The following is a 15,947-nucleotide window of genomic DNA, read 5'->3' as shown; positions in this document are numbered from 1 at the left end:
AAGTGACATCATTCAACTTTGAACTTGATTTCATCTTTCATTCCCAATACACTTGTTTTCTAAATGAATGTGTCATGTGACTAAGTACTTGTTTTCTAAATGAATGTGTCATGTGACTAAGTACTTGCAGAACTTACATGCGCTCTAAATATTATTTCATTGAAGATATACAAAGGAAACATTGTAATCTATGAAAGCTATTTCCTCAATGATTTTATACATACGCGTCACAGAAGTCATTCTTGTCCTCAGCAGACAAAAGACTGCTGAACATGACAACCACAGAGTAAGAACTCAAGATCTTGGCAGCATTTTGGATGTCACATGTCGGCCCTTCTGTAACACAGGAACACCATAGTAACATAGGGATACATTGTACCATTATAACACAGGGACAGCATGGTAACACAGGGACACTAAAGTAATACAGAGACACTATAGTAACACTGGGACACCATGTTAACAAAGAAACACCATAGTAACACAGAGACACCATAGTAACATGAGGATATCATGGTATTACAGGGACACTATAGTAACACAGGGACACTACAGTAATACGGGGACACTCTAGTATCACAGAGACACCATGCTAACAAAGGGACACCATAGAACCAAAGAGATACCATAGTAACACAAGGACACCAAGGTTACACAGGGACACCATGGTAACTCTGGACACCGTAGTACCACAAGGACACCATGATAACACAGGGACACTTTAGTAACACAAGGACACCATGGTAACACAGGACACCGTAGTAACACATGGACACCATGGTAGCACGGGACACTGTAGCAACACAAAGACACCATGGTAACACGGGACACTGTAGTAACACAAGGACACCATGGTAACATGGGACACTGTAGTAACACAAGGACACCATGGTAACATGGGACACCATTGTAACACAGGACACCGTAGTAACACACGGACACTGTGGTAACATGGGACACCATAGTAACTCTAGGATACCATGGTAAAACGGGACACCATAGTAACACAAGGTCACCTTGGTAACACGGGACACCGTAGTAACACAGGGACACCATGGTAACATGGGACACCATGGTAACATGGGACACCATGGTAACATGGGACACCGTAGTAACACAGGGACACCGTAGTAACACAGGGACACCATTGTAACATGGGACACTGTAGTAACACAAGGACACCTTGGTAGCACAGGGATTACATAGTACATCGCTAGTTAACTTCATACTCATATCTTAAAAGACTAGTGAACAAGTCACTTTAAATGTTACACAGGAACTCTATGTGACAAAAACTGAACACTTCTTACCTTTTTGCATGTCGTTCATTTTTCTGTCCGGCATGTAGTTGTACATTGCTCCCATCTGGCTCCTCGCCATGTTGGCAGCCTGTTCATTAGACCAACACAACTCTCTGACAAGCCCCCATGTAACATTGGAGGAGGTACCATAGTAGGGCCACACTTCTGCCGCTGCTTCTTCTGTCATATCTCCCGTGAAGCACTGACCCAAATTTGCAAATGCAGTACATATTGCTTGGTGGGCATCGTCAGTGTTCATCAGTGCCGAGGTCATTTCCAGGGTGTAGTTATTTACACAAGCGATGACGGATCTGGCTGCATCCTTCTCATATTGAATCATTGATGTGAGAGGTACAACATCTATACAAGCCATTTGGGCGTTAGATAGCATCGAACTTAATCCTGTATGTACCATGGTTAACTGCAAGGTGTTGCAGCCCTTGATCAGGCCAGTCAAACAGGTGTTCAAATTGTTGAATGAACTGAAATTTGAATATTAAAAAAGGCTGCATTGTGCTGAATGTTATTTACAAGTATAGGTCATTCACAGATGTCAATTTAACGTGAATATCCCTGTTTAGATCATCCTACTTGTGGAGGTCAATCACAAAGGTCACAGTAACATAAATATCTCTGTTTAGATCATCATCCATGTGAAGGTCATAACAGGTGAATGTCAATCACAAAGGTCACAGTAACATAAATATCTCTGTTTAGATCATCAACCATGTGAAGGTCATTTTACAAAAGTTACTAATAGAATCTATCGCTACTGGTTGTGTAAGATAGAGAAATCTCAACCCGAGGTCTAAGATTTTTTGTCCAGAACGAGGCTTGCCAAGTTCTGGACAAAAAATCTTAGTCCAAGGGTTGAGATTTGTCTATCTTACACAACCAGTAGCAATTGATTATTTTTCTCACATATCTAACAGTATTTTAATGTGAAATAAAGGTAAACATGGACCCAAAACACATACAGGCAATTTGTTGATGGATTGTTGACGTGACGTCATTGTATTGTTAAAGTGACGTCATGCCATTGTTATGAATAGGGGAATCCCCCCGTCTCAACCCTAGGGCGGAGACAGATAAATCTAGCATCGGCAAAACGGGAGATAAATCTGTCAGGTGTGGGAGAAAGTAACATAAATATCTATGTTTAGATCATCATCTATGTGAAGGTCGTAATAGGTGAAGGTCATTTACAAGGATCACAGTAACATAAATATCTATGTTTAAGTAGGTCCCAAAATGAAGACCCTCTATGTACATCTCGGTAGAGATCATCAAATTTACATTGAAACACAAGGTTTTATAGTGATTTATAAGTAATATTGAAATTAAATCAAATATATTCTGTATTTATCTGGCAATAAGCCCATGCCTTGTAATAAGCCCACCCATATATATTGCAGTTCAGTAAGAAATGCTGACAAGTGTTATTTTATCGTCCTGTAATCCCCCCCCCCCCCCCCCCCCCCTCACCCCTTATTCTGAGTCAGTGATAATGTGTAAGCCCCATGGCCTTATTGGAGGATAAATACAAGTCAGAAATTACCTGCATGATGAAAATGAATCAGGGATAAGAGTTCCACACCGGGCAGCCACTTGTGTTATTGTGCACTGCTCTGCCTGGTTACACGTGTCGGATTTTGTCGCCTCGCGGTACGCACTTATCATGCTGTCATTGTTACAGACGTTTACGATATCCTCCAGTACAATGTGTAAGTGGGTATACGCTACAGTCATTTCTAAAGCACTGCAGTTTAGCGTGTACCGGTACAAACAGTTCATCATATCGGGAATTTTCCTGAAAAGTGGAAGAAGAGTCTTATATACCTGGTAGAAAAGCCTGTTTTATCATGTAAGTTCACATTTTCTAAGTTTACAGCAGAGGAATACTTCCAAGTTACAAAATTTGAATTTGTTATGTCAACATTCTTTTTCATAACTTAAGCCCCTAAATTATTTCTCAATCAATTTTTTTTTTTTTCATTTTTCATTTGTTTTTCAAAAGAAATCTCTCAATGTCCTTAACTAAATATAATTGATCTTTACATGTTGCTAATTGTCCTCAAAATTTAACAAGCAATATTGTTAAGATTTTCTTTATTCAGAAAAATATTCCAATAAAAAATCTCTACAAAACTCTTGTTTTAAGGTAATCAGAACTATGTTAAGACCTGATGTTAAATTTCACTAGTGGATAAAACCTACTTGCACTTGTCTAGGTCTGTAGAACTAGTAACTAAACTGGCACAGTACTACGAAGGCATCGTTACATTACAGAGCTGGGTATTTCCCGTAATGATATCGTCGTTATTGAAGCACTGCATCGAAGCCGTGAGGAAGGGACAACTGTCGGCTACAATCGACTTGATGTGTTCAAATTGAAGGTACGGGGCCAATGACTGGGTATCGTTACAATGTCGAAGGCCATATGCCATGCATAGGGAAGCCTGCTCAACAGCCCTGAAAATAATCAAATCAAATACATTGTCATTTATTAAATCCATCACAGAAATTTTTGACATGTAACATATAATAAAATCAACTGTGATGCCACAGGGGACAATATAATGTGATGACATCATTAAATAGGAGTTGAGACAAAATTGTTTTTTCCTCCATGCTTTTTCTGGTCGAATATTTGACATGTGTCCGTCAAATCTCTGATGTAATATCAAGAATCCTTTCCCATGTCATATGACAATACAGACCCTTACTTAATCTTGTTTCATGAAAATCATTGAAGCCTGTTTCAGACTCTGTTCATCAGTGCCTACATGAAAATTTTTACATACATGCACAGCCTCTTGCGTTCAGTCCCAGCAGTCGACAGCAAGGGCATGAGATCCACAATGCAATGACTGACAAGTTCGGCATTACATGTGGTGGGTGGTGTGTTATCTATGTAAGGCAGGTCACAGATCTCGCTCGTCTCGGAGTGCAGGAACGTGAGGGCTCGATCGTACATGACCTGGTAGTTTACAGGACACTTGAGGACCTCGGGTTTCAAAGTTTCGTACACTGTTTTAAGGTTACTGGAAAATAACAATGCCATAATTCAAACTTCAGTCTCATTATTATAAAGATATTTAGTTATTAGTATTTGAATGTTGGATTAAAAATGCCTGAATCTCACTGAAACATACTACTGAATAATTGAAAAAAAGAAAAACTTAATGGTAATATCGAAACTCACTTAGCATTAAAAAAAAAATGCCATTAAATAAACTGTAAAATGTACTTATTTGCACTGAAATTTTAATGCATTATTGAATTTTAACAGCATATTGATGATTTGGCACACTTACAAAATATTTGATAGAATACAATATACATGATAATACAACATGCCACTATACACAGGTTTCAAGAAGGTATAACTTGCCAATTATATCAATTAAAACTCTTTTCCAGTAAAAAAAAAATTGTCATTGAAATGATTTATATATAAGACAGTATTATTCTTTGTTCGAGATTGTTTCTAACATAAAACAAGCAATAATAGGTCTGTTATAGTTCGATATGCTCTGGCTTACTCTGGTTTTTGTAGAAAGAGTTCGGTATAAAACACCTGTTAAAGTAACTATAAACCAGTTAGAATTAAAATCAAATTATACAACAGCCTGCGACTACAAATACATACATATATTTTTTATTGATTTAGGTAAAGTTCATAAATAATGATATATTGGGATTCAATGCATGTAAATATTGATTATGTAAAATCAGGAAACTTCTTTTCTATATAATTTTCCCATTGGAAAACCATTGAGGCAACCCTTCCAAATAATACAATTAAAAGAATGGAGATATTTGGTGGATATCTATAAATTGCCAAGTTTTAAGCTATGGCTTCAGCCAGCCAGAGTTTAAGTAAATTTTCTGCGCTATCATATTTTATATTAACAAGACTGTATGGTTTAGACATTTACTAACCTGCACATGCCTGGATACTGGGAGTAAGGGTAAAAGGCCCCTGTCAAGACCTGCATATAGGCAAACGTGATGTGCTGCGAAATCATCCAAGCGTTACAGTCGGAAGTCACTGAAACAAACAAGTATCGACACAGATAAAAACAGTCAATATAAGCCGTGTTATTATACAATCAAAAATTTAAAACATTTCAAAATAATTATTACGCTTTGACACACGTAAACCTACCAGTAACAATTTCGTGGAACTGTGACACCACACCCTTGATCAAGGTCATCACGACTTCCTTTGGTGCGTCCTCAAGACCATCCATAGACCTGTTCCTAGACGTCATATTGGACATCATTCCAATGATGATTGTGATGAGGTCACGCTCCTCCTTCGTCAGGTTGGCACGTTGTAAAATTGTAGTGTTCAGCTTCAGAGCGATGGCAGCAGCCGTAGCATTCTCGTAAGCTCCGGTTGCGTTTATGATCATCCTCATATGGGACGTCACATTAGCGATATCTCTTCCAAGAAGCATGACATCATCTAGATAGTAATTACAATCTCGTTCAGACTCCATAGCTACCTTGCTTTCCAGGGCCATCACAAACATGTTAGCGACCGGAGGAAGTTGAAGTTTTTTCAAACATTTCCGGAATACAGCCTTGCCCTCACATGCCAGTTGGTGCGAGACTTCGGGGTAGAGAAGCAGCCTCTGGACAGCCATTGAGTACTGCGAGACACAGCGAGCCACATCATGGGTTACGTCAGTGTGGTATATTCTGTAACAAATCCGAGTTATAAACAGCTTATAGTGAAACAAGTTAGTATCAAACCTGAGTGGCAAATATGTGAAACTAGAAAACATCTGTAGGTTATGTACGTCCCCCTGCTCTAATAAACTGATGACAATAATGAATTTATTGTCGAAAAAGCAATGGTTGACTTATAAATAGCAAGAGTGACCTTGATGTTGACCTTGGGACTCTGAAATACAAACTTATCCAAGGAATTATCACACCTGACCTTGGTAAAAACTCTTGATGAAAATCTGTTAGAAAATGAAGTCAGTAGAGCTGTGATAAAGAATCGGACAAGGATACGAGGGACATAGGGTAACAATATATGCCCCTCCATTTTTATTGGGGGAGCATAAAAACAGTGTCACTACTGTTTTTTTCTTTACAATATGCTGCTTGCATTTCTTAATTTAAGATGGAGGTGAAGAGAAAAAAAAATAAAATCTGAAAACTTTCAAGAATCTTTAAAATTAAGGATTTTTAAAACAGCTGTTACCTTGTTTCACTTAAGACAGAGTTCTAAGTAATTTTAATTTACCGTAGTCATTTTTCATTTCTTACTTTTGTGTTTGTTAATCAGCTCTATCATCAGGAGTTGTGATGAAGTAACACTGCTTCAGCATAAAAACATGTACCTACCTCTTTGTGTCTAATCCCGAAACGTGCATAGCCATACCCATGCTGACCTTCATCATTGACATGAGGTTGGTCTTGTCTGAAGGACCTTTCATACCCTCCTCCTTGTCCTCGCCCATTTCATTCATCAATGCCATTAACATGTCGGTCACGTTGCCAGTCATTGTTATCTTGGTCTTCAGTGACAGGATGACATTGACAAGGGAGGTGATGGGTGCATCTTCGTTATCCTGCATCATGCCCGAAGCCTTCCCCATCATCATGTTCATCATAGTTTCCATGGCAACGCCCTGTTCATGGTTGGTAATGCCCTGTGCGATCTCCGTTGCCATGCTGTGGTTTCCGCACAGGATCAAGGATTGTGCCATATAGTTCTGTACAATATATGTTACAGGAAGGGCCTGGACTGCCGTGCAGTGCTTAGTGTAACCGTGCAGACACGTGAGAACGTCATCGAACATGGTCTCATTCATGCTACAATACAAAGAAAATCCAAATCGTTAAGGTAAAAGTCTGCTGGTCTTTTTTTCTTAAATAACGTAACAAAATCACAGTATAGGTCACATAAAGGTGAGTCAGCGGTGTTATTGTCTAAATAAATCATGTGTATCACGATTTATACAAATCCTCTGGCCTGTACAAATGTCTGTTACACAGCAAGTCATACCTTGCACCTTGTCAACAGTACCGAGTCATGTATTACTCAAGCAACCTTGATCAAGCAAAGGTCATAGTTCAGATTGTACATTTGTATTACAATTTTCTGATCAACCAAAAGTCAACAGGTCAAATTGTATTGCAATACCTAGATCAGATAAAAGTCAATAGGTCAAATTGTTTAACAATACTCTGGGCAACCAAAATGTTGAAGGTCAAACTGTATTACAATACCCAGATTGGACAAAATTCAAGAGGTCAAATTGCATTACAATACCGAGATTGGACAAAAATTAAATTCAAGAGGTCAAATTGTATTACAATACACTGATCAACAAAGAGTCAAGAGGTCAAATTGTATTACAATACACTGATCAACAAAGAGTCAAGAGGTCAAATTGTATTACAATACCTTGATTGGTCAAAATTCAAGAGGTCAAATTATATTACAATACCCAGATTGGACAAAAATTAAATTCAAGAGGTCAAATTGTATTACAATACACTGATCAACAAAGAGTCAAGAGGCAGAATTGTATTACACCTGAGTTTAAAATGTTGTCATTTTTAACTTTATACTACATACCCGGTGTTAAAAATAGGTAAATAGTAAGATACATTAAAAAATGTATTACCAGATGTACTCTTTTTAATTCCATTTGGTAATTTCATTGAATAACAGATACAAACCTGCATAGGTTGTAGGGGTTTTTGTAAACCTCTGTTGGCTGCAAGCAGGCTTCTATTCCCTCATAGATCATACAATTGTATTCTGACAATGGCGTAGCATCACACATAGCTAACTCGATATTTAGGGAAGGACAGTGAGGGATTGCTTTGCCAATACGTTCCCCAACGATCTGGTGAACATATTGCATCTGGGCGTCATCACAACTTGACGTATAGTTTCCGACACATCCAAGCATATGTTCAAGGCGACTGAAAAAGAGAGTAAACACAACATGGTACCCAACTCACTGGAAAATTGTTTCATTCCTTCAAAAAGGTATTCAAATTGTTTTTAGTAATTATTGAATTATCAACCATAGATATGACTTTGGAATCTTGAGTCAGTCTAGAAAATACTGTTTGATTATTAAATGTCAAATCTAAATATGATTTCACATACACATATTGGTGATTCTACTGAATTTCAACTAAATACAAGAACTTATTATTATATTAACATCACATCGTATAATCTGCGATTTCACTAGATGTCGATAGGTATCAAATTTCTTGTTTAATTCTGTTAACAGGGATTTCTTGAAGTTGATCATAACAGAAAACACATAGTGGTATACACATACTGCATACCGTGAAAAAAGTCGCTGCAGTTTTAATGTTTTGCCTTTTTCGTACAGCAAACATTTGTAAACAATAGAATATACACAGTAATTAAAAGTGAAGGGCGAATTTAATAATGGGCTTAGATGGATTCTACCGCTGAAGGGCGATAATTTCCTGGCCTACAGTAATGTCAAGTGGAATATCTTGCATGTGGAATGCTTGCTTTGCGACACTTTAAACTGATTGCGGTGTGGAACTTTCCCACATTTGCAGTGGTTCCGTAATACATGTATATTTATTATATACATTTATAGTCTAAATAATTTCAAAATATTTTGTGTGATATTTCCACGCTTCGCTACTAAAAATGCAAGCATTTCCGCATCGTGAATAAATCCACTTTTACAGCAAACAACACATCAAGATATTGAAACGAAGCCAGTCAAACAAGTCTTCGTCTCGGATAGCACATCTTATCTTTACCAACTTAGGCTGCCTAATACACAAACCTGCACAAGAAGTCCATGTCTCTCCATTCTTCAGGGTCTCCGAGAATTTCTACCATCTTGTGCAATACGTCTGCTTCATAAAGACATTTACCAATGGCCTCCTCCAAATTGCACATGGGTGGGAGTTTTGCGCGTTCTTCTGCACATTTCTGTGGGTTGCGGGGATCGATTCCCGGACAGAAGTCTGGGCCAATCACTGAGCTTATCATATTTAATTCATTATAGGTCATAACCATCTCATATTCTGTGCACTGGTTCCAGTAATTGGCAAGCATAACGTTGCTCACAGTCTGGTTCAGCGTGCTGGAAGAGACAAGTTAATAATCTTGAATTGTGTTTTGTGTTTCGAAAATATTGGCAACACATTTATCAACTTAACACAGTACAAAGAGTTTTTGGTATATATTAAGACAGAAATAAAACATTTGACTTTTGGTCATTCATTCAAATAAACCCCTATACCTACATATGTCCCAATAATCCCTAATGGTTGTAGGTCAATAGAAATAACATATGTTCCAGTTGTACGTTGTAAATGTGATGTCTATGTTAACATGGGTTGCATATCAAGTTAATCAGACATACATCCTCGTCTTCACAGTTTTTCAGGAAGTTTCCATTTAGGATAAGATATTTCCATTTATTGCAAAAGTTCGTTGGACCATTCAGACTACTGGATTTCTATGCGAGGTAAAACAAAATTGCTTACGTGCAGATAGTTTTCCTGCTAGCTGCTGGAGTTTTTACGAGGTCGGCAAGTTCAAGGATGGACGAAAGGCCACAAGTGTGTACGAAGTCAGGCTGAGAGCACTGTCCATCAGTCATTGCGACCTTGACCCGCTGAGCCATACGACTGAGCTCTCTGTGCTCCTCCATGATACAGCTAGAGGTATAGGACTCCATACAGTGGAATGCCTTGTACGCCTCCCTGAGGACAGATAGGTGTAACAGTTAGCATCAAAGACATAGGTCAAACAGTTAGCATCAAAGACATTCTAAGTTATCTGGGGAAATATTCTACTTTTAAATTGGCAGATTTTAAATTATCTGTAAACTCATTCACCCCTGAAGACACATTTGAACTCTTCTAATTCAAAGGCTGGAATAGTTCTTTATGAAATTTCAGGGGTGAATGAGTTAATAGTCTATAAGTATTACAAATATGATTTTTAAAACACATTAGCATGTGATCGGTTCGATACAATTAACAGCAAAAGTCAACTCCGCAAACATGTACTGTTGATGTCAAACAATTGTTTCATTTGTGAAAAATGCGGTTATGAGCCGATAACTCAAGTTAAAGGAACAATTTAGTGAATGTCAATGTAGACCATAAATGTTTCTTTATATACATGCTGTACTTTTCATGGTAACAGTGACCTCATTTTAGTGAGGATGCTTTACCTGTAATCAACTTCCTGTCCCTGTAGCATGGTGGGTAGTAGTTCATACATACATCCAATGGCTTTGAATGGCTGGCACATTTCATTCTCTGCTTCTGAAAAATTTCATTTTACACAAGATTTATTGACGAGTGTGTTGTCATGATTAATTTCGAAAATTTCATTTTCAAAATATGAAATTATCTTAACTAACATTCTTTTGAGTCATAGAAAAGACAGAAAAATATTAAAGTTGCTACCTTTCCTGGTTCCGAATTTAGGATGGTTACATCCGTGTCCCATACAGGTACTGTACATCTCCTTATCTTTCTGCCAGTCTCCCATAGCAGGGGCAGCACATCCCTTCTTCATCTCACCGTTGTCGACATGAGTGAAGCATACCTACAATACCAACAGAACCCTCAGCAATAACAGAACCTTCAATTATCATATTGGATTCTCAATTGCTGGTATCACAAAATGATCCTCGATGATCGAAACAGGATCATCAATTATTTTAATATGACCCCTCAATTATTATAAAATTACCCCTAAATTATCATAGAATGATCCCTCAATTGTTATAATATGACCCTCAATTATTATAACAGGTTCCTCAATTGTTATAACAGGACCCTCAATTGTTATAACATGACCTTCAATTGTTATAACATGACCTTCAATTGTTATAACAGGTCCCTCAACATTATAACATGACCCTCAATTGTTATAACAGGACCCTCAAAAGTCATAACATGACCCTCAACTATTATAACAAGACCCTCAAATGTTATTGCATGACCCTCAACTGCTATTACATGACCTCTTATTGTTTTAACAGGACCATCAATTGTTATAACAGGTCCCTTCATCATGACAGCCAATACATGGAGGGTATGCATATTGAGGTTTATAACATGATAACTGAGGATCCTGTTTTGGTAATAATTGAGGATCCTGTTGTGATAAATAATTACCATAACATGACCCTCAGTTATCAAAATAGAGCCCTCAATCTTTAAAGCAGGAACCTCAACTTCATAACAAGTCCATTAATTATTATAACATTATCCTCATATATCATAACAGGATCCTCAATTAAAACAGGGCCATACAATTCATAAGCATTAAATGTTGAGGACAGCTACATACCTGGCCGGGTTTACATGTCACCATGGCTTGTTTGTTACAGGCCTCGTTGTCGTGGAAATTGTCACAGCTATAGCATTTCAACTCTGTAAAAATATCGTAAACTGTCACATAGGTTTCTTTGTTTTATAAATCTGAGCTCATCTACCATACCAAGTGTGTCTGTTTATGGCCTAGAATTGCAGGTGAGATTATCTACCTCAACAAATGTTCCAAGTTATGTTGTAGAAATGATAGAGATATGCCATGTGTTGCCAGAAGTGCCTGGTACCATTGTAGAGTGTTGTTCAAAACACACTTGTGAAGTCATCGTTTTGTTTTGACATTATATATACATTATATAGAAGAATGAACAATGAAGCAAGTTATTTACCTGAACCTGTCCATTATGGAGCAGTACTGTCCAGTCGCTGGCCTAATAATCGACACTTATATCAGTCTATCCTCTCACAGAGAAGAAATCTTTCGGCATTTCATCTTTACATAATGTATGTATGTATAATTTACAGAGAGTATGACCTACCTTCACAGAAGTGTCCAGTAATACTGTAGAGGGAGTTGAGTGTCTGGTTGACCATGCCACGAACAGACTCCGGCAACAGCATTAGGGTACTAGAGGTACACTGCCAGGCCCCAACCATGGACATACACAGCTCTTGCTTCCTGTAGGCATGGATGTGCTGGGCCATCTCTAGCAGCTCCATCGTGTGGTTCATGGTAAGGTTGGAACTCTCTAGCATTGCAACATCATACACCGTCTTCAGAATATTCATCATCTCCCAGTCAACAGCATTTTCAAGATCTTTGCCTAAGTTCAAATCCAGTCGTTCAAAGGCGTCTTCATCTCTTTCTTCAAGTTCAAGGTCATTGCCCCGCATTTTGGCCATTTCTATAGCTTTCATCATTTTAGCTTTAACGACCTTGTGTGTCTCGACCTGCATGAAAGTATCACTGTTGCCATAGACAATCAGGTGGGTGATTATCCTGCCAATAACATCTCTCAGCTTCCAGTCCATTTCCATGCTGGTATTACTTCTCGGCGCCGTCATATTGTACCCAGGTACGGTCGCGTTGTTCCTCGTCGTGTTACCATGCATGGTCATATTATTCCTCGTCATGTTTTCTCTGTCGTCAAATCGGTCTCTAACCATCTTGATCAGGTCGCCCAACTCTTGATTGTTTGAGCCGAAGTCCCCGCCAACAGAATCACCTACAGCATTCCTTAGTTCTCCGGCCATAGCTAGTGTCATCATGTTCATGAAATTTTCGTCAGTCTCTACCATTTTTTCGTACATGAAGGCATATCGTACGAGGTATTTCAACCCCGTGGCCAGATCTCCATCAACCTCCATATCTTTACTACACCCATTGTCTCTACTGAGGATGTGTTGGAGTGTCATCAGAGCTTTAGCCATACCCTCCTCGGACCATTTTCCATCGTTCATTACATCATCAGGTTTGGTTGTATTTGCGGAAGTGGTGTTATTTCTGCTCATATTCATTCTATCGTCGTACATGTGCATCTTCATATAACCCAATGCATAACTAGTCTCGTAAGTTTTCTTATTCAGCAAGACGATGGCAGCCATCTTCCACATGGAACTGGTAATACAGGTTTGTACTGGCATCTTGTAACACATCTTGGTTAGCTTGGACAGGGCCGGCTCCATGGTCTCGTGGACACGGTACATTGTGCGCTCGTCACAATGCAGTCTCTCTACACACTTAGCTGCCACGGCAAGTTGTCTGAAACACATCAAGTAGTGAATTTAAACAAGATAAAATAGACAGTCTTCAACCTTATAACTGTATGGTGGGAAACAACAAATTCCAAGTTCCAAAAAAGGAGAAGTTTAAAGAAAGGATAAAAAGTCTGAAAGCTAACATGGCTTGTTAAGAACCATCAAATGTCAAGTGACATGACATGGCATGATAAGAACCACCAGAAAATTAAATAACACAAACAATCCTGTAAGTTCCAAGCAAAAAGGCAGAGTATTAGAAGCAATCCATTGCCTCTCCAACTCAAGACAAACTTCGGTATCAAAAATTAACACATATTGTTACTCTGGTGTATTTATTTGGGCACAGTTTTAAGATGCGACAATGGACCACCCCAAGACATTCCTATAAACTTGCAAATTGTGGGTGTTAAAGTATATATATGCTCCTCCAGAAAGAGAGGCAAACAAATGAACAAAGGGCCATAACTCAGTTATATTTGGACACAAGATGCACATCAACTAATGAATGGAACACTCTGCCATCCCAAGATGTACCCACATTTAAAATTTGGAAAACTGTAAATGAAAGAGTAATTGAGATCTGTATTGGACGAGTGATGCAGTAATGGATTGACTGACTAACGAACTGAGAGCAAACCTATAGTTCCTTCCTATAGTACATCGTATTGGTTGGGGACTAAAAAGGAAACACATAACTCACCTTCTTTAATTTCTTGCAGAATCTTTAATCTTGTCGACAGGTATTACAGAGAACCTGACTGAGACTTGTGTACCCTATTTTTTAATGTATTACCCACAGAATTTGATGTTGGTCCGAGGTGAGTTATGTCAGACATCGAGTAAGACTTTAACGTTTGTGAAGGAATTACGGTATGCAACTGTGTACCAACTTATACTTACTCGCAGACGTGCACATTGGCTGGTAGTTTGTCGTCTATGATAGCGGCCACGTGTAGCTGGATAGGGCGGTAACATCTGGTGATGGCCACGGGATCACACGAGCGTTGATCACGACAGTGCTCTTCCACATGGACTTGACACTTATCGCCCATCTTCCTCATTGTGTGATTGGCCATCATTTTAAAGACCATTGACTTGGCCCAATCACAGCCTTCAGTGGAGAGTAGGTAACCTCTTATCGCAAACGCATATTTACTGTAAATGTAAAATATTCCATTCTTATCATCTATTTACATTTGCACTGCAACCCACTATATGAACATTACCAGCAGAATTGCATTTCATTTGAGTATAAAAGCAGAAACTCTTCTGACATGTACGTGGTTTAATTATGACGTTATAAATTAACCTTGTTCAAAAAGAGTCTTGTCGCTTCGGATAACATGGAGAATGCCCCTGCATCAAATGCTCAAATGACTATGGTAAATTATTGGCGCCAATATTATTTAAATATGGCTGTTCTGCCAATGTCGTTTAAAAGACAACGCACAAACAAAACAATGATTAACTAAGGTAAAAATGTAAATATATGGATTGACCAGCGTTTTTTTTTTAAATTTCCATGCCCGTGTGAACGCAAATTTGTTACATCCATAATAGACATTAAGCCCTAAACGTTATGTTGCCCTTTATCCCTCAAGTAACAACCCCCCCCCCCCCCCCCCCAAATCATCATATGCTAAAATATAAATTGCTGTAAAATGTAGAACTGAAGATAATCTTTGATTTCCAATGCTATAAAACTGGTTTTATTTTGAAAATATTTGACCCCATCCGTCTGGCCCTGGGGTCATATTTAAAATCCAAAAGTGTTGTGCACTTCTCCTTACATATATATCTACAATGACTTCAAGTTTCAAGTTCCTACCTTGGAGAAGAAGTTGTTTAAAGGGAAACTGTTTAATTTTCCCCTTAGGGCCCCGCCCACCAGTGTCCCCTGGGGGATCAGGGTTTGTACCATCTTGAATCCCCTTCCCCTCAGGATGTATCCTGCCATATTTGGTTGAAATCTGCCTAGTACTTTTAGACGCAATGTATTTAAAGGTATACGGTCAAATTTACCCCTTTTGGCCACGCCTATCTGTCCCCTGGGGGGTCAGGGACTTCATTTGTACAATCTTGAATCCCCTTCCCCTAAAGATGCTCCCTGTCAAATTTGGCTGAAATCTACCAAATAGTCTTGGAGGAGATGTCATTTAAAGGCAATACTGTCAAATTCACCCCTTTTGGCCGCGCCCATCTGCCCCTGGGGGGGTCAGGGACATCATTTGTACAATCTTGAATCCCCTTCCCCTAAGGATGCCTCCTGCCAAATTTGGTTGAAATCTGCCCAGTAGGTTCAAAATAACTAGAACTTGCCGTAAAAATAATTCCAAAAAACTTGTGTTTTGTACCAACGATGAGGATATATATATGGTCCAATTTGTTGCTAAAAAACCTCCAAACAATTGGTGTAACCATATACATATTACAATGTAAAATTAATTAAAATTTCGATTGAATACCGAAATACAGCTTGCCATAAAACTTTAACCAAGTGGGACGCCGGCGCCGTGGGTACTGCTATAGCCTCCTCCCCCCCCCCCCCTT

The 15,947-nt window shown here is 38.6% G+C and overlaps 1 protein-coding gene across 1 annotated transcript in view; it reads right to left on the bottom strand.

The window, feature by feature from the left end:
- Positions 1-214: 214 nt before the first annotated feature.
- LOC110459004 overlaps positions 215-15,947 on the bottom strand; it is a 34,709-nt gene continuing 18,976 nt past the window's right edge. The window contains exons 8-23 of the mRNA XM_021511024.1: positions 14,298-14,552; positions 12,176-13,398; positions 11,656-11,738; positions 10,764-10,905; positions 10,526-10,619; positions 9,831-10,049; positions 9,122-9,424; positions 8,013-8,261; positions 6,669-7,139; positions 5,473-6,011; positions 5,247-5,355; positions 4,106-4,345; positions 3,570-3,773; positions 2,860-3,111; positions 1,311-1,783; positions 215-336 (exon numbers count right to left, since the gene is read on the bottom strand). Coding sequence (XP_021366699.1) covers positions 215-336; positions 1,311-1,783; positions 2,860-3,111; positions 3,570-3,773; positions 4,106-4,345; positions 5,247-5,355; positions 5,473-6,011; positions 6,669-7,139; positions 8,013-8,261; positions 9,122-9,424; positions 9,831-10,049; positions 10,526-10,619; positions 10,764-10,905; positions 11,656-11,738; positions 12,176-13,398; positions 14,298-14,552 — 4,978 coding nt within the window. The remainder of the gene's footprint in view (positions 337-1,310; positions 1,784-2,859; positions 3,112-3,569; positions 3,774-4,105; positions 4,346-5,246; positions 5,356-5,472; positions 6,012-6,668; positions 7,140-8,012; positions 8,262-9,121; positions 9,425-9,830; positions 10,050-10,525; positions 10,620-10,763; positions 10,906-11,655; positions 11,739-12,175; positions 13,399-14,297; positions 14,553-15,947) is intronic.

The sequence above is a fragment of the Mizuhopecten yessoensis genome, unplaced genomic scaffold (assembly GCF_002113885.1).
Source record: "Mizuhopecten yessoensis strain PY_sf001 unplaced genomic scaffold, ASM211388v2 scaffold9901, whole genome shotgun sequence".
In the NCBI taxonomy this organism is placed as follows: Eukaryota; Metazoa; Mollusca; class Bivalvia; order Pectinida; family Pectinidae; genus Mizuhopecten; species Mizuhopecten yessoensis.
Note: the sequence above shows the minus strand (reverse complement) of the source record. Positions and strands in the feature narration are given on the sequence as shown.